Source organism: Gobius niger, assembly GCF_951799975.1.
Source record: "Gobius niger genome assembly, chromosome: 1".
Classification (NCBI taxonomy): domain Eukaryota; kingdom Metazoa; phylum Chordata; class Actinopteri; order Gobiiformes; family Gobiidae; genus Gobius; species Gobius niger.
Window position 1 is genome coordinate 38,116,635 of NC_136852.1, and position 23,763 is coordinate 38,140,397.

A 23,763-nucleotide genomic window follows, 5' to 3' on the forward strand; every position below is an offset into this window, starting at 1 on the left:
CTTTGCCCCGACTCAGCTCCCTCTTCACCACGACAGACCGATACAGCGACCGCATCACTGCTGACGCTGCACCGATCCGTCTGTCGATCTCACGCTCCATCCGTCCCTCACTCGTGAACAAGACCCCGAGATACTTGAACTCCTCCACTTGAGGCAAGGACTCCCCACCGACCTGTAGAGGGGAAGCACCTTTTTCCGGTGCAGAACCATGGCCTCAGATTTGGAGGTGCTGATTCTCATCCCGGCCGCTACACACTCGGCTGCAAACCGCCCCAGAGCAGCTGAAGGTCCTGGTTTGTTGAAGCCAACAGAACAACATCATCTGCAAACAGCAGAGATGATATCCTGAGGCTCCCAAACCGGACACCCTCCGGCCCCTGGCTGCGCCTAGAAATTCTGTCCATAAAAGCAATGAACAGAATCATTTTAGTGTATACAATATACAAAAGCATCATTTTCATGTTCGTTCTGACCAATATCTCATATTATTTAGGTCCAAGCCTAATTTTCAGATTTTGTTTAAAGGAGCTATATCATGCTATTTTAGCCATTCCAAAGTTAAGTATAGGCATGTATATGAATGATTGTACCTCTACCGCTATTGAGCACTCATTTTTGTGATAAATATAAGTGTTTTCTGGAGGTATTTTTCAAACCCGGAAGACAAAACGCTTCGATTCAGTTAACTCCGCCCCCTCTCTCCGCACATACTTTACCGTAATATAAATAAACAGCAATAAGTGAAGATACTTCACAATGCAGTTATAAGGAGTTGACATCTGCAACACAGCTTCACAAATGGCTAACACACATGCTAATATGCTAACACACAAGCTAACCCGCGTTTGGACTGACTCACCGCTCTGGTCCATCAGGTGTTTACATTGTGGGACTTGCGTTGGTTATAAAAGTTAATCCACTTTGATTCAGGTGAAGGTTCACCAAACATCCATCAGTGACAGTCACAGAAAAACAATATTTTGGTGATAGTCGCTGAATCCCAGAGAGAAAATCTACTTCGATTGGCCTCTTCTTGAAAAACGTTGAATAAACTCCTCGTCCTCGTAGCCAAATGCGCTTCTTTTTCTCCGTCCGTGACATTATCGTTAGTTAAGAATAAAGAACAGGTGTGTCCAGAATAAGTTGCAACGAGCTCCATCTTCAGCTGCAGCGCAAACATGACTGATCTGTTCAGACGCTCAGGGGATGTGTTTGTTTTGGCCTCAGCTGACTTGAAAGCACCTCGGGCACATCCTTTTTTTTTTCTTCTTTTTTTTTTTTTTTGCATCTCTCTAATGAAAAAGCTATTTTACAAATTAAAATCAGGCTGTAAGACATTACATTACAGACGTCGAGCACTTCCGTTCCGCTGTGACGACACAACTGAACACTCAAGTCGTTCACCAGGAGAGGGCGGAGCCTCAGAGAGCAGGATTCAGGAGGATTACTGAGAGCAGCGTGAATGAAGCCACAAACCACTCTGGGGGTGTTTTTCATAAGGAAATAGCAAAACAACATGACTAAAAGCTCTAAAAAGTTGATTTTGCATGATATAGGACCTTTAAACATTGTACCTTTCACAGTATGTGTTTCTTGAATGCCAGAAGAGTTAGTTTATTTCATACATTTATTCCTGTCACTGTGACGGTTTGTTCCGTTACTTTGGAATCGTTTTTTTTTTTGCTTTTGTTTTGTTTTTTAAAGACTTCTGTTCCTATATTATATAGTGACTTTCTCTTTTTTTAAACCTTTCTTGGATGTTCATTGGCAATATTTTTTATTGGCTTTATACAAATCCGGAATAATATTTTAATCAACTAATACAGTTTTAGGAACTGACATGTGATAAGTAGTGTGTTTAATGGAGCTCTAGATCTAATATGTAGATCTAATTGGAAAATATCTTGAAAGAAATGATTTTAAATGTAGCTCATCAAAGTAATCATTAAAATATTGTGTATTAATCCAGGGCTGCCAACTTTTCACCAAACTCTGGAGTGAGACTTTGGTCGGTCCCGAGCTGGGGGGCCTTTTTCATGGCGATAGTGTCTCGTAATCGTATTAAGTTCTAACCCACCCCCCAAAAGTCTACGTTTAACAGAGCACATCAGGAGCTGCATTATGGATCAGAGGGGTTTTGGCTCCACCCCACATGACCATCAGAACCTATTGAAAGTGTGGGAGGGCACTCTGAAGGGGGGGGTTTGGGGGTCCTCCCCCAAGAATTTTTTTATAATTCAGATATGATTTCCTGCAATCTGGTGCATTTTAGATCACACATAATAATTTTAGCTGGTCTATTTACGGCTGTTAAAGAATTATATTTCTGGGCCCCTTTCAAATTGGGGCCTCCCAGCAAATGCCCAGAGGCCCCCTTCATGTTACAGCCCTGCCAAAAGGTACAATGACACAATGTCTCTGTTTCCCTGAGTCAGTCATTCCAATTATTACCAACAAAAATCAAGCAGCACAAGCTTTAGAACATATGAACATTTGATCCCTGTATTTTGCAGTTAGAGCAAGTTTGATGATTAAACTTTGAATGATTATTCAATGTAAGAACTGCTTTTTCTCTGCCTCTCTCTCTCGCGCGCAAGAGGGAAAAAAAAAACTTAGTAAAAGAGGTTTAGCTTCAGCGCGATCTCCGCTGTAACCGTTGTTTATTATTTCATTAGGACTTTTATTTCTCAAACTCGTTGCCTTATGCTGCTCACTTTGAGCTCCTCGTGGGGCAGCAGCAGCAGCGGCGGAGGTGACGGAGGCGGAGGAGGCATAAGCGCGGTGATGTCGCTTCGGAGGCGGCCAGGACTGGAGTGAGCTGAACGAACAGGCCCGGGAGAGCTGGCGCTGGGAGCGTTCGGGCGCGCTCTCTCTCTCTCGCTGTTTCCCCGGAGCCGCGCTCTAAATGAGCCGTTCTCCGCGAACCCGTTTCTTATCACATCACTAGAGCCGCCGACAGACACACAAACACACAAATAACACGCCAGAGGAGCCGTGGACAGGCACACAGACAAAATAAAGCGTCTGCTGCCGCTCACTGCAAAAAGTCAGGGATGATTTTTGGTTGAGCGTGTGATATGAGGAGTGTGACGTGAGAGCGTGTGAAGGCACTCAAATGCGTGTGTCTCACGGTGAAACCGTGAGAGTTGGCAGCCCTGTTAATCCCTGATGTGTCAGTACAGTGTGTGACACAAAGATCTTGGTAATCTGTCTAAAACAGCCCATTACAGTGATGAAGGGGTTAATATTCATGTTCAGATTTCAGTGACTAACCCAGATGCCCTTCCCTGAGTTGTTACGACTCCAACATTACATGTATTTGAGTTTGTTTTACGTTTATTAATGGAAGTGTCACTACATGACTTTACATTAGAATTTGGCTAAAAGACCATCACAAGATGGCCGCCGCATGTGCTACCGCAACACTTGGAACGTCCTGTCTAGCATATTACCAGGCCCCTCCCTCCGCCCTCTGCTCCTCACGCCTCGCGCTGTCCCCGCCCCTCTATTCTAGTTTGTCCTGGTTTGTCCTGTCTCTCTGTCTGTCCTCGTGTCCCTGTCTCTGTCGGACATGTTGGAGCTGTACGTGGACCTCCTGTCGCAGCCGTGCCGCGCCTTGCACATCCTGCTCAACTGCACCGGCACCGCGCACAAGCTGCGCACCGTGGCCCTACGCAAAGGTCAGCCTCACGCACGCGCACGGGGGACACACACTCTCGCACGCGCACGGGGGACACACGGTGGTGGGTGTGTGTATGTACCTCACTCTGATTGAACTTTGTCCTGATCAACTTGCGGACCACAGCCGGGTCAGACGCGGGCCAGGGTTCGGCTCGTGACAACGTTCATTTAATCCGTGTAACCCTGAACTGGAGTCATGCGCCACTGAGCACCCCTATGTAAAGAGATAGGAGCTGGGACAACATGCCTCTTCCATGTATATATTTCTATGGTGTAACCACGAGCCACGGCAGAGTCCGCAGCCCTCCCGTGTTGTTTCACGGTCCGCAATATAACGATAGTATTTATAATGACCGGAGCTCAGATGAAAGAGAGTGTTGGAAATGGACAATTATTGACTTATTTGTGATGATTATGTCCAAACCTCCGCATGCATGTTTTCTCTTTTCATTTCATTTTTCATTTATGTGCTAGGACAAAATGACCCTGACTTTTAGACACCATTGGGGAAGAAATATGACATAGTTCATACGTGCTGAGAGTGAGGACGTTAAACTTTGTGGCAGTATTTTTTCATGTGGATTTTAGCCCAGAGATACTATTAATCATAAACCAAGTTGGAAAAAAAAACATTTTCATCATCATCATTTTCACCGTTACCATGGATACCACAATTTTTTTTTTTTTTATTTTTTTTTTTTTTTTTTTTATTATTATTATTTTTTTTATTACATGTGCGATACAACAAATATGGCAGGAATGTTCCGTATTACAAATTGTTAAGTCAGAGCAGGACATAAACACACACAAAAATTAAACAATAAAAAAAAAAAGTGAAATGCAGTACTAGAGGATGCTTATTAAGTCCAGATCATCAATGATGTTTTTAAGGTTCACACCAGTGTTTTTTTCCATGAAGGAAACAGAGGAGAAAAATAGAGACAGTTCTTTGTGAAAAGTGACAAATGATGGTTTTGTTTTTAAGAATCGACATTTGTGGATGAAGAATTTACCCAATATAATGATAACATTTAAAATAAGTTCTATATTGCTGTCCTTTTTTAAAATGCCAAAAATAATGTCCTTGCTTGAAAAGTCCTGTAAATTGGGAATCTTCGGGAAGAGCCAATAATGAATGTCATCCCACAATACTTTGGAGAACATACAGTCATAAAACAAGTGTTCTGTAGATTCAATATCAACAACACAAAAAGTACAACAGTTATCTTCCCACCCAAAACGATGTCGAAGAAGATCTTTGGACGGGTAAATGCCCGAAAGTACTTTAAAGTGAACTTCCTTGGCCTTTGGAGGAATGGGAAATTTTAAATAGTTTGTTCTGATTTTCCGCTTCTCATTGTGTGAGAACATTATGGAAATTGAATTTGGGTTTGAGATAAAGGGGAAAAGGATCTTAGTGAAGAGGTTTCGAATTTTACAGTTTGTAAGATTTGGAGAAGTAATGTTAATTCCATTTACCAAAAGTTTAGAAAGACACGGGGATTTACAGCTAGGATTAGTAAACAAGAAAGAAACTGTAGACAAAATATTTTGTGGGATGGCCTGAGTGATTTTTTGGTAATCTTTCTTTACTGTTTGCAAACTATATTTCATAGAAAACTCTTCAAAGGACAAAAGATTGCCACTGTCATTTAATAAGTGCATAAGGGACCAAATACCTTTTTCAAACCATTTCAGTTGGAATAACGACTTGTTTTTAACAGTTATGAACTGGCAGTTCCATAAGGGTGTATTGTGTGGGCTATAATTGTGCTTGTAAATTAATCTCCAGTAAAGTAGAGCTTGTTGATGGAAAGAGGAGAGGTGAATGGGCAGTTTTTTTATATTGAAGTCACAGGTCAGTAAGAATTGAATACCACCTAAGTTTGAAAAAATTATATCAGGGATAGTAAACCATAAACATTTTGGGTTCTTTAGAAAGGAGCGAAGCCAATTAATTTTCAGAGTACCATTCAGGCTGTCGAATTCAATCGCTTGTAACCCTCCGTCCTCATAGGATTTGATCAGATTGCCTTGCTTTATATAGTGTGTTTTTCGCTTCCATATAAAGTTAAAGTTAGTTTGATTGATAGCTTTTATAGCAGATTTAGGTACACCAATGGAATAAGCAGGATAAATCAGCCGTGAAATACTCTCAGTTTTGGTAAGGAGGATTCTACCCAAGATAGACAAATCTCTTTGTGACCAGTTATTCAAGAAAGAGGAGCATTTTTGAATTTTGTCCCAAATATTTAGTTTTTCTAGATCATTTACCACATTTACCACAATAGAGCGATCGCTGTTATTGTTTACTTCCGTATTTTCCGGCACATGCGCAGTGTCCGGTAGACAAGAGCTGCTGGGCCGACATTAATTAATGTTAAAAGGTTATGTTCAGTCACATTTCAGTTCAGTTTCGATGTTTAGAGAGTAGCAACACTCCTAAGTTACTTATGTGGAGCAGAGTGAGCGCAAGGCAACACAAGCATGGGATTAACCTTTACTCTGCAGTAGTAAATGTAGCGTGTTACTACCCATTCCGAGGACTGCATTTAAATTATTTTCCCAAAATTAAGAGCCAGGCTTGTTTATACACAACCAATGTTTTACTGTTTGTATGATTCCGCCATAATAAATATTACATTTCAAAAAATGAATTAGTTCTTTTTAAGCACATAAATCAACTTGTAGAAATTACAAAGTCACCTTGGTAAGTCTTCAAAAAAGTAATCAAAAGTAAACAACTCAAAATCAGATGACAATCTTCCTTCTTAAAATGCTAACAATAGAAATACATGGCTACATTTATTTGACGAGCTCTGTTAGCAGATTTGTCAAGTCTCCACACACCAGCGCTGACACATTTGGGGTCGTCGTTTGGGTATTTTGCAGCTTCAGTGCTTGCACCCAGGCCTTCCCTCTTTGTGGCTCCAACGGCGACGAAAGAAGCTCTTTTTGCATCATTAGATTGTCGGTTAGTACAGTTTATGGCACAGCACCTGGTCGGCAGTGCTCTCTAGTTCGCTCGTGATTGACTGTTAATAGTCAATATTATCTCATGTTGTGTTGCCGACCGACCTTTATACCACCCCGGATGTGACGACATCGTGATCGCTCGTATTCACCTTATTCCGCCCACTTTTGCCTCTTTTTGCTTTGTCTCGGCACTTCCGCTGTATTGACACTTCCGGTCGAGCACGAAGCCCGTTCATTTAAACGGAGAACGAGGGAAAATGTTCGCTCAAATCGGATGTTTGCACCAGCAGCTTCAAATACCTGTCTGCTGCTTTGTAGCTTCTGTTCTATTAATCTGATGTGTTTGTCTGGCAGAAACCGTCCATATTGTGTCTTTATCTGCACAAACCCGAGTGTGTCTGAATCATCCACAAATCTCTTATCAGTAGATGATTAAGCTTTCATGAAATATCGAAGGTTTTCATACCTAGACCAAGGCATTCAACTTTTTCACACTTTTCATCAGCAGACAGATCCTTTTTCTTTCCCATATTGCTTGAAAATGATGATCTGCTTAATAAAGTGGAACATCCTTTTTCAGTAGTTTTTCCCTTAAAGGGACTATACGTAGTTTAAAAATGTTAAAATTAAGTATTTTCCTCCCCTTGCATGTTTCAACAATGTCCTAATGTGTAGAATGAGCCCAGACTTCACCACAACTGCCGCTGAAATCCTGCACTGTCACTCAAAAAGGTGTTAATTCGTGTCCGAAGTGCCGTCATGCACAAGCTTAAAGGAATAGGCCACCGTTTTTACATACTGAGATATGTTCTTACCTTAGCTTTGACGAGTTCTTTAGGACCTGTCTGATCTTCCCCCGTGCCTTCAGTCACGTAAACACAGCGCAGACGGCGTTAGCATTTAGCCTCTCCCTCTCTCCTATAGCTCCAAAACAGGTCAAGATAGAAGCTACCAAGCTCTTCCACGTTTTCCCTATTTGAATATGGTTACGTATACGTATTACAGACGATATTGCGTGCCTCACAAAGGGGAAGGAAGTATGTTTTGGGAAATAAAATGTTTCACTCTTTTTACCTGTTTTCTGTCAGAATATAAACTTATTCTTCAAATACAAATGAAGTCAAGTCTAAACCAGGTCCATGTGGATGTTTTTTCACAGCAGATTGTTCAGTAAACGAAAAACCTGCAGTCATTGCTAGCGTTAGCATGTAGCATGTATCATGTTTGCATTGTTGGTCATCTATGGGCTGTTGAACTACTTTACTCCTCCTCATGTCTTTGTAAATTTATGCTGAACTATATTCATAATTCAGCATTTGATAAAGTAGTTTTGGAGTAATTATAGAAATTTTAGATTTTTCTCTTGTTTTCCCTCTGTCTGCTTCAAACATGACCATATAAGGGCGATTTTGGAGATGCCGTCTGTATCTTTGAAACTGTATTCATGTGTTCTGGTGTGACCCCAGGAGAGCAGAGAAGCCCAGACTTCACCAAACTCAACCCTCTGCAGAAGGTCCCCGTGCTGGTGGACGACGGCTTTGTGCTCACCGAGAGGTCAGTGCTGGGGCAGTGCTGGGTCAGTGCTGGGGCAGTGCTGGGGCAAGGCTGGGTCAGTGCTGGGGCAGTGCTGGGGCAGTGCTGGGTCAGTGCTGGGTCAGTGCTCGGGCAGTGCTCGGGCAGTGCTGGGTCAGTGCTGGGTCAGTGCTGGGTCAGTGCTGGGTCAGTGCTGGGGCAGTGCTTGGGCAGTGCTGGGGCAGTGCTGGGGCAGTGCTGGGGCAGTGCTGGGTCAGTGACGTGACTCTAGTGAGAAGTGTGCGTGACATTAACCACATCTCTCCAACTTTTATGAAATATTAGAGATACATTAGTGATATAAACATTGCTTAACATTTGTGATATAAATGTATTGCAAGTTATCTGTAATTTTATGTTTTCAAAATCTAAATAATGTACAGCATCAGATATTTTGTGACATTTACGTGGCGAAAATGCAAGAAAAACATGACCAGAAAATGCGACAAAAGAATTAAAACAAAAATAAGGAAAGAGCTTGGGTCTTGGCTTTCAAATGAGGCGCTACCTTGGCCTATAGGCTTTAAGCTTTCAGGTCAAGAAGCTTTTAGATTTGGGTAAAACTGAACTGGAGAAAATGTGCTGGGTTATGGCGGACGGTGAGAGGTTAATACATTAATAATTATCCTTGTCTAAAGTGTGTCTAATCAGCATTAACTGATGAAGTATTTCCCGCAGTGATGCCATCCTGAAGTACCTGGTGTCCCGCTGTGGTTTGGCCGATCACTGGTATCCAGCTGATCCTCGCCGCCGTGCACGAGTCGACGAATACACCGCCTTCCACCACACCCACACCCGCCCCCATGCCGCCAAAGTATTTATACTGCAGGTACTACTACTATCGTACACCTGCAGGAATAAAGAAGATTTAATTTAAACTATGATAAAGACATCAACAATTTGACATAGAACAAAAGTGTGAGTGTGTTCACAGATGTGCAGGTGCATTAAGTGTGAGTGTGTTCACAGATGTGCAGGTGCATTAAGTGTGAGGTTGTTCACAGATGTGCAGGTGCATTAAGTGTGAGTGTGGACGTACCACATAGGGCAATAGAACAGTGCAAATGACTGGAACAGTCCATTCCCAGTCAGACTGGAACTGAGTTATTAGGTCTTGTCTTTGTTCATGAGTCTGATGGTGGAGGGGAAAAAAACTGCTCTTGTGGCGGGAGGCATGGGTCTGTATGGACTGTAGCCTCCTGCCTGAGGGGAGAGGGGTGAATAGTCCATGTCCGGGTTGAGACGGGTCAGCTGTGATCCGACCCACACGCCTCCGGGTCCTGGAGGTGAACAGGTCCTGGAGAGATGGGAGCTCACAGCCAATCACCTTCTCAGCAGCAGCACAATGCACTGCAGGCGATGCTTGTCCCGGTCTGTAGCGCCGGGGAACCACACAGTGTGTACCAGCGTATTACTATGGCCATGTCCAATCTAGCTTCATGAAAGAACTTTGCCTTTCACTCAATTGCATTTGAGCAAAACTCAAACAAACAAAAGGAAAAGAAGCTTTGAAACATGAACCATTCACAAACGTCACATCACAAACTAACAGTCCCGCCCTGTTCACTCTATGGCTCCGCCCTCAGGTACTTGTCTAACTGTGGCTCTGCCCTCAGGTGCTGATCCCCGCACAGACCCGCTCCCCAGTGGACGGTCCGGCTTTAAACCGTGCCTTATCGGACCTGGACCAGACCCTGGACCTGATCCAGTCCATGTTTCTGAGACGCCAGGCGTTTCTCTGCGGCACTGACGTCAGCGTGGCCGATCTGCTGTGTGTGTGCGAGCTCATGCAGGTAAGATTAGAGAGAGGAGCGCTTTCAAACGGGCCAATCGGTGCAGTTCAAGTGAAGAGCTTATCACCAGTGATCATCGATGACTAAACTAACATTTAAACTTATTTCACAAATGTAAATAAAACAGTGCAATCAGGAGACGTGTGTTTAACGCAGTCCTGTGCTCAGCCTTTAGGGGGCGACAGAGACGTGCTGGAGTCCCGCCCACTGCTGCGCAGCTGGAGGAGCCGCGTCCAATCGGCTGTTGGCCCCGCCTTCGACAACGCCCACTCTGTGCTCTACTCCGTTCGGGAAAGATTTAAGACCCGCCCTACAGACCAGGCCAAGCTTTAACCTGGTCCAGAAGACTTACTCAGAGATTTATCATCAGTTTTCACTACTGTAGTGACTCCTGCAGACTCCACTTACTGATTATTTATCTGATTCCTGCCTGAGAAATTTGAATTGAATTATTTTTTTTTACTAATAACCAGCCAAGATCCAAAATCCAATTTTGGCAATTTTTCTTTATATGAAATATTTACTTTAAATGAAATATTTATGTTATTATTGTCAACAACTCTATATTCAAACTGAGATCTCTACAATATGTTGCAGTGTCTTGGCTTTAAAATTAGGGCTGATTTAATTTTACCTTATTTCTATCTTTTGCTTTTTATCTGTATTCGCTGATTGCACACTGCCTTACGAAGTGCATATCTCATGAGTTTCTGTAAAATAACAAATCTATTTTCCTATCTATTATATTTAATTGAACACATTTGTCTAATAAAGAATAATAAAATGTAATATAAACATATCAAGACTCTGTGTGATTTGTAATGAACTCAGACTTTTAGATTAATAAAAAAAAAATCTGTGTTTCAATGTTTTTTTTAGGACAGAGCAGGTGTGTTAGCGTGTTGTGGATTTGTTTGACAAGATGAAATGATGTAGGCCAATGTAGTTACATTAACAGTTTTACAGACAGCACTTTTTTCCCTCCTCCTTCCCCCCCCCCATTCCTCAGAAAGCCCCCTTCGGCCGGGGATCAAACCCGGACTTTCCACTGTTCTCCCGTGCTCCCCAATGGCCACATAATGGCCTACAAAGCAAGTACTATAGAGTAAAATAAAGATTTTAAAAGGAAAAACATATTTAATTGCCAAAATGTACTACTTTAAACCAGTATTTGGCCTACCGTCATTGTTAGGTGTTGTTTTTGATGTAGTTTTGTCTGTACAATAATAACAAATTCCTTTGAAGAGATGCTGTCCTAAGCATCTCTTCAAAGTACACTGAAAACATCCCCTGGACGGCTGCGAGACACGCTCTACCAGCTCAGCGTGCCCGACTCCCTCTGCAGGTGGATCACTGACTTCCTGACGGACCGGAGACAGCACATGCGGCTGGGGAAGATCGCCTCAGACACTCGGACTACAAACACTGGAACTCCTCAGGGCTGTGCACTTTCCCCCTGGGTCTTCTCCCTGTGCACAAACTGCTGCACCTCCAGTCACCAGTCCGTTAAACTGATCAAGTTTGCGGACGACACCGCCCTCATCGGGCTCATCTCGGACAGTGATGAGTCCGCCTACAGGAGGGAGGTGGACCGGCTGGCGTCCTGGTGCAGCCACAACAACCTGGAGCTGTTGTGGACTTCAAGAAAGTCTCCCCTCACCCTGACAGACTCTCCCACCCCCATCTCCATTTTGGACTCCTTCCATTTCCTGGGCACCACCATCACCCAGGACCTCAAATGGGAGCCAACCATCAGCTCCCTCATCAAGAAGGCCCAGCAGAGGATGTTCTTTCCGCGGCAGCTGAGGAAACTTAAGCTGCCGACCAAGATGCTGGTGCAGTTCTACACGGCCATCATCGAGTCCAACCTCACCTCCTCCATCACCGTGTGGTTCCCCAGTGCTACAGACCGGGACAAGCATTGACTGCAACGCATTGTGCTGCTGCTGAAGGTGATTGGCTGTGAGCTCCCATCCCTCCAAGACCTGTTCACCTCCAGGACCCAGGGGCGTGTGGGTCGGATCACAGCTGACCCTTCTAACCCCGGACATGGACTATTCACAATGGTCTATCAAGACCTATAGATCCCGCAACTTGAACAGTTTTTCCCCTAAGTGGCTCCACCATCACACTCATGAACGATAGCAAGATCCAATAACTCTTTTTCAGACTAATGAATGTAATCTGCTCTATTTCACCATTATGTGTTATGTCCACACTTACTGTAGATCTGGACAAAAAGACCTAAAATCCGGGAAGATTTAACCCAGTATATGTCCGTATTTGTCAAAGATCCGGAGAATATCCGGAGATATGCAAACCGTATCTTCGACGTATGCAAATTCGGATCTTCCCGGATCGGGACCACTTTTGTATCCGGGAATATCCGAACTCCGGATATTTATCCCTGAAATATACGGAGATATCCGGAAGCCAGTATATGTCAAAGATCCGGAGAATATCCGGAGATATGCAAGCCGTATCTTCGAGGTATGCAAATTTCGGATCTTCCCGGATCGGGACCACTTTTGTATCCGGGAATATCCGAACTCCGGATATTTATCCCTGAAATATACGGATATCCGGATCCCGTATTCTCAAAAGATTCATCACGGATCTCCCCGCATATTTTCTGTATCTTCTAAAGATCGACGGATATTATCCCTCTTGTATCCGGAAAATATACGGAAACCGAATCTCCGACAGATCCATTTCGGATCCCCTTGCATATTATTTGTATCTTTTGGAGATCTCCGGATTTTTATCCCTCTGGTACACCAAAATATCCTGAACCCAAATCCTTAACAGGTCCCATCTGTGATCTCACTTAAGATCTCGTTTGATATAGTTGGAACTTACTGCATATTTCACAGATATGACAAAATGCCTGTGCATCTTACAGTATTTTTAAGTGAAGATACCATATTTCTGGAATCTCTAATTTATTAACCATGTCACATTTTGGAAATGTCAAACATTCAAAACATATCAGGGAAAAAAAGCTTGCTTTTACATAATACACTTGCCTGCAAAGCACATTCTCTCTCCAAACTGAAATCAGATAATCAATGAAACTTTTCACATATGAACCATAAAAACATTTCCAATAACCTTTCAAACTGTCCTGTTTGGAGAGAAGGGATATGACTTGAAGCAGTGTGGAAGTGCCACAACTAAACTAGATTTAATCTTGGACTAATGACAGATGGTAAAAACATGTACAATAGGCGAATCCTCCAGCCAGACTTGGATCCACATCTGGAGATTGGTCCCTGGGGGCGGTCCTGCCGTCACTCACTGCTCCTGGCGGGTTGTCCCAGCAGCGTCAAAGGATGGGTCAAATGCCAAGGACACTTTTCTTTGTATAGTTGATGTATAATGACAAATAAAGCGCCTTAATCTTAAACTGTACCAGGACTAGACCTGGACTGAACCAAGAATTGAAACAGTACAAAAGTAATACTTCTCGATTAGGGCGGCACAATTGTATATTAATATCAATAACATTCTTTTAGACTTGTGTTGTAATTATCAATCTTTAAGATTCAAGATTCAGATGAGACTCACTTTGACGTCACATTTTACACATAAAAGTGAAAACTTCACATGCATTCTAGAACATGAGGACAGATTTAGTTTGGAATTACCTAAGAATTGCAGTCATTTCCAATTTGCTTTGAAAACAATTAACTGTGCAGCCCTATGCGACGCGTGGGACAAATATTTTTTCATTCGCCAAGGAAAAATAAAAAGAGAGCTTCCAAGGTTACGGTGTTCTGTGGGGGAAGTCGCAACATCATGACCACACAGGCTGGACCGTCCGCCCTGTCCGACTGTTTCATGACATTACACAGTTGTGAGGCTGGGTGTCTCTTTGGGTTTCACTGGTGTCCTCTTCAGAAAAACAGCAGGCAGAGGAGCCCCATCAGCCAGTGGCCTCCACTTTCACAGGATTCAGGTGCTTTAAGAAAAAAAAAATACATAAATATGTTGTGTTTATATACAGTAAATCAGCATCAAATACTTTTTGCATAAAGCCCTACATGCATGTAAGGATAGCTTTTGTTTGCTTACTTAATTTGAAATGCGTTTAGCTTACCTGTTTGTCTTGGCATGAAGATGGCCTTAAATTATGGTCTATTGCGCTCATAAGGGTTGCATGTTCCTGAAAAAAAAGCAAGGCAATGTCACTAAGGAGTGCTTAAAAAAAAAACAAAGTATCTTGAAGGAAGCGAATGATAAAATAAGCAGTTAGATGAATACAGACTGTAGGTCAAACCTAGTACTAATGGAGACAAATCTAAGTGTTTATCTTGGAAATCTGATTCAATGTTTTCGCCCCCATGTCTGAATGAGTAGTTATGCAGAACCAAGGCTTTAACAAAAGGTATAGAATCAAATCTAATCTCCTAGCAAACAGTTCACAACTCACACAAATGTTCCTTCACCAGGCTGTGGTTCACAGAGAAAGTCACGTTGGCTCTGCACTGTCCATTTCTCCAGCTCGGTCCTCCCTCTGTGTCTCCAGTGTCCTTGTCTGCAGCTCCTCACTGTTCATGTGCAGCACTGCAGGTGACAAAACTGAGTTTCATTTGGCCAACCTAGTATGTAAAACCGCAGTGTAGGAGAGGCTTTCCTGTACTTACCTTATTTGTGGGCCTCAGATTGTGGTCTTCCTCCTCTCCAGGTTACTCAATGTGGCCTCTTGGGGTGTGTGAGCCACTGTTGAGAAGAAGCCAATCACTGAGCATCCAAGAGGCTCTGTGCACACAAGCGACACATCAGCCGCTGGTTTTCCACTCGTTATTTTCCTATCGAAGATTATTACAATAAATATTTCAAAATGGATGGATGTAACACAACTTCACTGGAGGATAATGTGTGTTCATAATGGAGGGTGTGTAATGGCACCAAGATCAGAACTACGTGAAGTCTTTAGTTTAAATTAGAACATTTTTTCTGACATTTCTTTTAATTGAACATTAACTTTCAGTATTCTCATCCAACACATTTCCAGTGCTTGCAGCCTGCCACATGTGTTCAATACACTGCTAATCTTTCATGAGAGAAGGATGTATATGTACTATATATGGTAAATACATTACTTTGTAAAAAGTGTTGAAAATCACCTCTGTCTTCTCCCTCAACTGCAGTGGTGTCATCTCTTCTTCCCTGCACACCACTTCCTGTCTGCCAGTACCCTGTTAAAAGACAAATATGGTGAAGTTGTGGCTCATTAGACAGATAAATAGTATTTCGCATAGGGGAAAGGAAATCATTTTTGTACAGCACTTTACACAGAACACACCCAAAGCCCTACGTAAGGGACACAAGCTTCCAATTATTGCCAACGTACCCTCTCACCACCACCGTCAACTTACTCAAGCTACCCGATATTTCTGCATGGTCTTCCATCGTGGTACAATCCCGCCCAAGCTGCTCAGCCTCTGACCCCTGGCTCGAACAGGCATTGTCAAAGTGGCATGGCCTGTAAATAAGAATAATCATTACATTCTAAAAACACAACAAACAAGATAAAAAACTAAAGGCAGATGATACAAACATCTGTTGGGACATTAATACTTTTTCCCTCCCAATGCTCGGCCTTAAAGGCCAGAAAGGCTGATTTAAAACAGTATGACAAAAATATGATTGAACTTACTGTCCTAAATGGTCACATTTACAGAGCGCCTTTCTACCTACATTAGCACTAAAAGCGCTTTATATCAAGGAATCACTCACCCATTCACATTCATACACCTGTGTATGCAGACACTGGAGGCAAGGTGGAGGAAGTGTTTTGCCCAACGACACAATGACAGTGCGCACCTGTCCGAATGGATCTAAACACATAAAACAAAACAGGCTGATACAGTATATAACAACCCTTTAGTTTTCTTTTTCATTTTTTTTACTTGCCTCAAATTGACATCCACCCTGGTCCTCATCCATGTGTGGACAGCATTCAGATCCACCCAAAACTTTTGTGGCAAAGCAAATATGGACATTATTAATAGTAAAAGCATAGTAAATGATTACAAGATGCAAACGAGATTGAATGCAGCATGAAAGTGCAATATTTTTGGCACTTAGCAAATAAGGTAAGAAAATAATGAGTAATACTTATTTTTACCAGGTTTGTGCTGGCTTGACACACACAGTCTGTCTCAGAGACACACACTTAAAGTTTAGTCTTTTAGGCTTTAAAAATAAAACAGCGCCAAGCAGTGTAAATATTAAACTTTTTGGTGCAAGGCATTAATGTCTAGCACCAAATGCATTATTAATATTATCATGTTGTTTTGTAAATGACATGACTCAGTCCAATTTATTAAAATAGAAGGCTATGCAGCACAATTTAGTGGCAAACTAATTTTAACTATAACCAAAAAAAAACGGTTGGCTTATCTTTAGCTCATTTATTAGACTTGTATTTTGTAACCTAGGGACAGTAGAAAATAATGTGAGTGTTTTGTCGGATTGCTAGCGACACAGTGCCAATATCCTCAGTGAAGTAAAATACTTACGTAAATGCCAGACATCGGTCGTTAGATAAAGCTAGCCATTAGCACAAGTATGCTAACTTAGCATGCTAGCTATCTAACGGTTCTCGGCGCGGAGTTCTAGTCCCAAGGATCCAGTTTTGGTTTTTGGTTTGCTTCGACTTCTCCCACCCGAGGCTTAGTCGATGTTGTGTCCATTTCACTCTGCTGGGTCCAAGTCCGAAGAGAACGTACATTAGGAAGAACATTTTCTCTCTCCGTGTCCCCGGAGCTCGCACCGCTCCCTGCTCTGGCCGCAACACAGACTGTACAGCGCGAGCGCCCGTCTCTGTTCCTCCCGCCCACAACAGGTGCACGAGCCAATCGGCTTTCGCGCCACAACTATTTCAAAATAATCTAGCTCCCTGATTGGTTCTTATTTTTCGGTTGAATGTAGTTATTTTCCGGTATGTTGAAGCATAATCGTAATTTTGAGTGTATTTTCAACCTAGACGCCATCACCAATGCAAGGATAAATATTCGCTTCTTTTAGTAGAAGAAACTTGTGACGCGCATCAAGGTCTCAATGGCACAGTAGACAGTGCGAATGCATGTGCCCCCTCCTCCACCCCACCACCCATTAGAGTGAACCTGGCCTCCCATCAAACTCAAATTTAAATGAAAAATATGTCAATCGTTTGTGCTACGTTTGTGCTGTTTTGTGCTGTAAAAATCTTTGTTTGTGCTGTTAGGGTTTTTGAGATATTAATGATTGTTTTATTGGTCAGATCTGAGGTCACCCTGCTTGTTATAAAATTCCAAAACAGGAAAAAATGGTGTCACTGTTTCCTCTACATCTGTGCTGTTTTGTGCTGTAAAGATTTCCATTTGTACGGGTTTGGTTTTTAAACTATTACAAACTTTAGAGTCTTAAGGCGTTCACCCTAGTCCTCTGAGGCGCGCGCACGTGTCAGAGGCGCAGGGCAACGCACACTGCATGCAAAAAACATCAATATCTCAAAAACGATAACAGCACAAACGAAGATTTTTACAGCACAAACGATTGACATATTTTTCATTTAAATTTCAGTATGATGGGGGGCCAGGTTCACTCTAATCCACCTCCTGATTAAAGTTTTAGGCCATGTCACTCTCATATCTACAAATATGATTGAACATGTACCAAGATTGAACCTGCGAGAATCCAGTATGGATATTTTTCCGGATTTGTCGCGGATAGTCATATCTCACAGATCCGGAGAGATGCACCACTGGATCTGTACAGTAACATTAACAAGCTCATAAAGTGAGGCTTTATGTTGTCTAAATATCTCCAAAATACTGCCCGTACATATGTAAAGATTATTTAATGAAATATTGCCAAATAAAAAAATACTGACATTTTAAATTCTCAGATCCGGAAAGATAATTATATGCATATGTCAGGATCTGTGACGGATCAGATCCTCCCGGATTTTCCAGGATACTTTCCGGATATCTGACAGATCCATGAACTAGGATCTTACTATATCTTCCCGGATTTTAGGGCTTTTTGTCCAGTGTGCTACTGTCATATTTATACTTTATACGCAGGTGTATTAACACCTGCACATCTGTGAATACAATCCCGCCTTTGTTCTATGTCAAACTTTATGAATGGCCTTATAGTCTTCCAGTTTAAACGTTTTTATAGCTTATCTAAATTCTGTGTTGTATGTTTATGTTGTTTGTTCTATAACAATGGCAATAAATACTATTCTCATTCTGAAAAAGAAGCTGTGATAATAATAAAGAATAAAAAGAAACACCGCCATGAGTACAATCATTAAAATAAGCTAGTTTCCTAAACGTAGCTGTGGTTATGACTCCGTTCCTGTTAAACTGCAGTGTGCACCTACAGCCTATGGGGGCGCACGTGTCCGAGTGCTCGCTATGGATTGTGGGAAATGCAGTCCCCGGCGAATCGGTGTGTCGTCATCATTCCGCGCCTATCGGTGCGCCTGAAGAACTGAAGAAGGAAGATGTCGGTGCGGAGCGCGGCTCGGACCGGCCTGACCCTGGCGCTGGGAGCCGCTGCGGGAGCGGGGCTCAGCGGGCTGCTTAGGCCGAAGGAGAGGGCCCTCCAGCCGGGCAGCCTGCTAACAGAGTGCCCCGTGCTGCCGGTGCTCAGCGCGGCGGAACTCAAGGTCAGAGCGGGAGGGGGAGAGGGGGGCGGGGTCTGTTATATATTTAATAATAAAAGATAAACACTCACAGGAAGTTAATAACATAAGGTGCATGAGGTGTGGCCCACATGAGTTCAAATCAGGAATTAATTATTTATTTAAGGTCCATTTTTAAGTCTTATTGAAAGACTTAAAAATTGATAAATTGATGAGAGCCACACCACATAATAATGGCCATTTCACCAAATGAATAATAATCGGAGCATTTGATTCACCTTTTGAGTGTAATAGTAGCATTTATTTGATCTCGGCCTCACTCTCCTCACTGTAACTTTAGCGGGACTGGTTTAGGTGCAAGTTTGTCATTTGGCAACAGTGGCTTATACTGTAGTGATGGACAAAAGACACACGTTAAAAAAAAAGGCAAGGCTACTTTACTTACACCGCGCACTTCGTACACAAGGCAACTCAATGTGCGAAAAACAACAACAACGCTTAAAGGGATATTTCAGGATTTTTGACATAGGGCCTCATTTCCTAGTTATCCAGAGTGTTGCTGATTTCTGGAGATATTTTTTTTGTAATTCTTGCAGTTCTTATATTTGAAGAGTTTCGTGGCGCTAGGCTAGTGCAAGGCTAGTGCATTTCTATGGTATCAGCTAGCCTGCATTAAAAACAGTCTGACCCGCTCCACAGAGCACCTGAGGCAAATCACTTATAACACCAGACTAACCATATACATGTCTGTGTCCATAGAATAATGTTTGGAATATAACTGACCTGCGTCACATGAATGATCGCATTTTGAGGGACTATTTTCTAGCAGATCACTCCGCCGCCGCGTCGCTTATACACCCACGAAGCAGATGCTGCTCAAATATAAGTTATTTTAAATGGAAAATGGTTAAAATTACTCTATCTACAATATCTACAATAGCTACAATAGCTACAATATCTACAGTAGCTACAATAGTGATGTAACCTTGTCCTCCGTCTCCGCAGGTGCCTGACTCCTCCCCCTCTGGCCCCGCCTCCTCCGTGGCGCTGATGAAGTACGGTTTCCCGTCGCTGTCCAACATAAAAACGCGGCAGTCGTATGTGGCGGCGTACGACCCGAGGACACGCCTCCCCGTGTGGGTCCTGGAGAGGCTGGACTCCACCTCCATCAGCGGCCAATCAGATCGAAGGAAGGCAGAGTTTCGGGAGGACCCCAGGTGAGAACGTAGATCTGAATCCCTCGTCTCCGGCGCATCGGTTTGTTCTTACACTTGTGTTTTGGCAGTGTGCACGAGTTTCACCGCGCGACCAACGCTGACTTCAGGGGGAGTGGCTTCGACCGAGGTCACATGGCTGCAGCGGCCAATCACAAGTGGAGCCAGAGCGCCATGGACGACACCTTTCTGCTGAGCAACATCACACCTCAGGTCAGAGCCAGGGTTCATACTGGAGCGGGAAGACGCTTTTGTTGCTGTTTTAATTATTTATTTGATTTATTTGACAGGGACATTAATGCAAGTCAACATAGTACAAAACAAAAGAGTTATAGCTAGTGCTAATTTTCAACTCCAGCCCTGGTTGGGCCTTTCTACACTACATGAACATTTTCAATTTTATCTTAAAAACTTACCTATATGTATAAATCATTTACACACACCAACTCAGTGCTATTTACAAATGTGTACAATTCTGTTTGGATTTCAGCCAAGACTTAACTCGAGGTGAACATTTTAAACTCAGTCATGGTTTTAAGTTCAGTGGGTCATGAGTTCCACAACTTTGCACTTTTATACGTAAAGGCAGACTGACCAAATGAAGTCTTATGGTAATTTACAACAACAAAGACAAAAGACAACAAAGATGTTGTCTTTTTGCCAACATCTTTGACAAAAAGATCAAAGATGTTGTTAGCATTTAGCCTCTCCTCCCCTCTATGCTCCAAAACGGGGGTGAAGTTAGAAGCGACCAAGCTGTTCCACGTTTCCCTATAGGAATACGATTACGTGAGAAGTTGCATGATCCAAGTCTAGTTACACAAAACTAAGCATGTGGATTTTCTAAGTGGATAAAAAGGGGAACTATATTGTAAGGCGTAATAACACCTTAGGAGCACTTCAGCATCCATGCAGTAATATCTTCAGAATTATTTAGGAATGAAGATATTACCTGCTCGGACGTCGAAGTGCTCCTAAGGTGTTGTTACGCCTTACAATACAGGTGAAACTCAGAAAATTAGAATATCATTAGAAAGTGCATTCATTTCTGTTATTCAACTGTGAAACTAACATAATATAGAATATTTTGAACATAGACTGTCATCAAATCATCAATAATCATCAAAATGATAACAAATAAAGGCTTGACATGTGTCACTTTGCGTGTAATGAGTCTATATCATATATTAGTTTCACATTTTAAATTGTATTACAGAAATAAAGGAACTTTTGAACGATATTCTAATTTTCCGAGTTCCACCTGTATAGTACCCCCCTTTGATCCCCCTCTTAGAGCTTGGACGCTTGAACTTCACCCCTGTGTGGCCCCATAGAGGAGAGGCTAAATGCTAACAACGTCTTTGGTCGTTTTGCGTGACTGAGCACACGCGTAAAGACCAGACATGTGCACATCAACTCGTCTAAGCTCAGGTAAGAACATATCTCAGTATGGTAAACGGTGGCCTGGTCCTTTAAGGGTTTAGGTTTGGCCCTGACCCTGTTTTGTGTTTTGTCCTGGGGCAGAACCCGGACCTGAACCAGCGCCTGTGGAACCGTCTGGAGCAGATGTGTCGAACGCTGACCAAACAGCACCGCGGGGTCTTCGTCTGTACCGGGCCGCTCTTCCTCCCGCAGCGGCAGACCGACGGGCGCCTCTACGTCTCCTACCAGGTCCTGGGCCAGAACCACGTGGCAGTGCCCACCCACTTCTTCAAGGTACGCCCCCCTGACCCCGCCCACTTCCTCACGTGCTCGGGCAATGTTGAGTAGACAGTTAGCTAGGACATAAACCTGAAGCATTTTCCAGCATTTTAAACCCCACAGCAGCGGCGGCAGATGTAGTATTCTAACTCTCTCTGGCTATGTTTCCATGGAGACCAAAAATCTGATCACAATCAGATTTCTGGAGCTCTCAGATTATTGAAGACATGTCAACAGCATAATCTGATAAAGATATAATCTGATTTGAAAAATAAAAAAAAAGCATAAAAGTTATCTATGAAATAAACCCCAAATAAGTTTAAAGTGAAAACACAGTGCGCAGCCGTTAGTCGAGTGGTTAGAGCTGCTGCACATATGCAGAGTATTGCTCCAGCCTCAGAGTTGTGGGATCCTGGCTCATGCTCAGGAGGGTGAGGCCACATGGAGCACTATGACTCCAATGTGGATCAGCTCCTCCTGGTTCTGGTGGGTCTGACTGAAAGGAGGGACGGGACGGGACGGGGACGGGGACATTCAGTTGCTTTAAAAATCCGCTCTGGCTCAGTTTTGGATAATCACATCTCTGAAGTGAATATAAACGCATCAGGTCTGATTATTGGGTTATCTGATTACTCCAGTATCTGATTTTGTTCTGTCCATGTAAACGTAGCAACTTTGATAAAGTCCTACTGGCGTCTAAAGGCCTTTCCAGTTTTAATTAGTATTAAGTTGTATTCATTTGACAGACACCCAGAGCACATGGCTACTTAATATGCAAAAACAAAAGGATGCACTTTTGCTCTGATTCTGTTCTACCATGAGCCTTCCCTCACTGAGGAGGCTTTGCTTTACCTTTAGCTTCACTAAAGGCATTGTGGACGCTAGCACTAGCCGCGTTAGCATTAGCAAATGCGTTGCAATTAGCCCATTTATTTATTATGGAAGGTTATAACTGTACTACAGATTAGTTTTACAGCTGTCACAGAGGCACACACGTAACAGCAGGAGGTAAATTAGTTTTGTTTAAGATAAACTTGAAATGAGCACGATCTCTGAACGAGATGCTGAGTGAGGCCGCTCTCACTGTTCTCTGGATGTGGAGCGGTCGGATGGTCTTTTTTTTCCCCGCCCCCTTTGCGCCAGCTACTCTCGCTGATCATCCAGGCGAGTCGCAACCTCATCTCGAACGAGCCTAATGATTCACTGAACTAAACACAACAGAATGTGTGTAAACACCTGTTTTAATCACTCAAATAAACCTTTTGGTTACAGTGAAAAGTAGCTCACGTTAGCATTGACCGTTAGCTTGAGCGGTTAAATGATGGATAAAAGAATCAAAGCCGTTTTCTTCATTCAGGTCAAATCCATGTATGATCAAACTTACTAATATTTATCAAAAATATCAAACTGTCTCTCAGTATGCGACTTTCTCCTTAGGTCACATGATAACCCAAACGTGATCTGTGGCAAGGAAAAAGTGAGCTGTCCATCAAACTGAGTGACTATTGTAGACTAGTGCGGGGCGAGTTAGGGGCGAGGGAGAAGAGCCCCGCCCACTTCCTCTGAGACGGCTCTGAACTTCGTTGTTTCCCTCAGGTTGTCATCCTGGAGCTGCCCGATGGCCAGGGGGTGGAGCTCCGCTCGTATGTCATGCCGAACCGGCCAATCCCGGAGCAGACGCCGCTGGAGCACTTCCTGGTTCCCATAGAAACGGTGGAGCGAGCGTCAGGACTGCTCTTCGTCAGCAACATTATGAGAAACACCAAGAACATTCGGACCATAGGCCTCCGGAACCTTCCCCAGATCCTTGACCACTGACTGCACTACCCACAATCCTCTGCTCCAGCGTCATAGATGGGAGAGCAACCTCTGGGAACTTTTGCTGAGCCACGCTTCCCTTTTGCGGGAAACAAGGGTCAAAAATTGCATCGGTGCGTTTGTGGGAACAGGATTATTTCTCTCTGAGGATAAAATATTCCAAACCAGCGTCAGAACCACAGGACAATGTCCGTTCTTGATCACGGACTCATCACCTCACTGTCAGAAGACGATTGGAAGATTTGTTTTGGTGGAAACATATATGAGGGAGTTTGTCAATTGCTCCTGTCTGTCAGGGCTCATTATTGAGGAAACAGCTCCCCCTGGTGGTTGTCGCTAATGGGTAGATATTCAGACTTATTAA

At 43.1% G+C, this 23,763-nt stretch overlaps 2 protein-coding genes across 2 annotated transcripts; both read left to right on the forward strand.

The window, feature by feature from the left end:
* Positions 1–3,447: 3,447 nt before the first annotated feature.
* gstt2 (glutathione S-transferase theta 2) lies at positions 3,448–10,378 on the forward strand. The gene is made up of 5 exons (XM_079562745.1): positions 3,448–3,680; positions 8,124–8,211; positions 8,908–9,058; positions 9,846–10,022; positions 10,191–10,378. The coding sequence occupies exons 1-5, from the start codon at positions 3,572–3,574 to the stop codon at positions 10,353–10,355; spliced, it is 690 nt and encodes a 229-aa protein (XP_079418871.1). The 5' UTR covers positions 3,448–3,571; the 3' UTR covers positions 10,356–10,378.
* An 8,109-nt stretch (positions 10,379–18,487) lies between these two features.
* Positions 18,488–23,461, forward strand: endog (endonuclease G). Its single transcript, XM_079579897.1, has 5 exons — positions 18,488–18,690; positions 19,672–19,883; positions 19,952–20,093; positions 21,405–21,596; positions 23,178–23,461. Exons 1-5 carry the CDS (start codon positions 18,526–18,528, stop codon positions 23,397–23,399), a joined length of 933 nt encoding a protein of 310 aa, XP_079436023.1. The 5' UTR covers positions 18,488–18,525; the 3' UTR covers positions 23,400–23,461.
* The last annotated feature ends 302 nt before the right edge of the window (positions 23,462–23,763 follow it).

Bases quoted from the DNA above. Each gene is read 5' to 3' on its own strand.
- gstt2 (XM_079562745.1), top strand. From the start codon at position 3,572: ATGTTGGAGCTGTACGTGGACCTCCTGTCGCAGCCGTGCCGCGCCTTG. The intron at 8,212-8,907 runs GTCAGTGCTGGG...TATTTCCCGCAG, and splicing joins GGCTTTGTGCTCACCGAGAG to TGATGCCATCCTGAAGTACC. The intron at 10,023-10,190 runs GTAAGATTAGAG...TCCTGTGCTCAG, and splicing joins GTGTGTGCGAGCTCATGCAG to CCTTTAGGGGGCGACAGAGA.
- endog (XM_079579897.1), top strand. From the start codon at position 18,526: ATGTCGGTGCGGAGCGCGGCTCGGACCGGCCTGACCCTGGCGCTGGGA. The intron at 18,691-19,671 runs GTCAGAGCGGGA...CCGTCTCCGCAG, and splicing joins TCAGCGCGGCGGAACTCAAG to GTGCCTGACTCCTCCCCCTC. The intron at 21,597-23,177 runs GTACGCCCCCCT...TGTTTCCCTCAG, and splicing joins TGCCCACCCACTTCTTCAAG to GTTGTCATCCTGGAGCTGCC.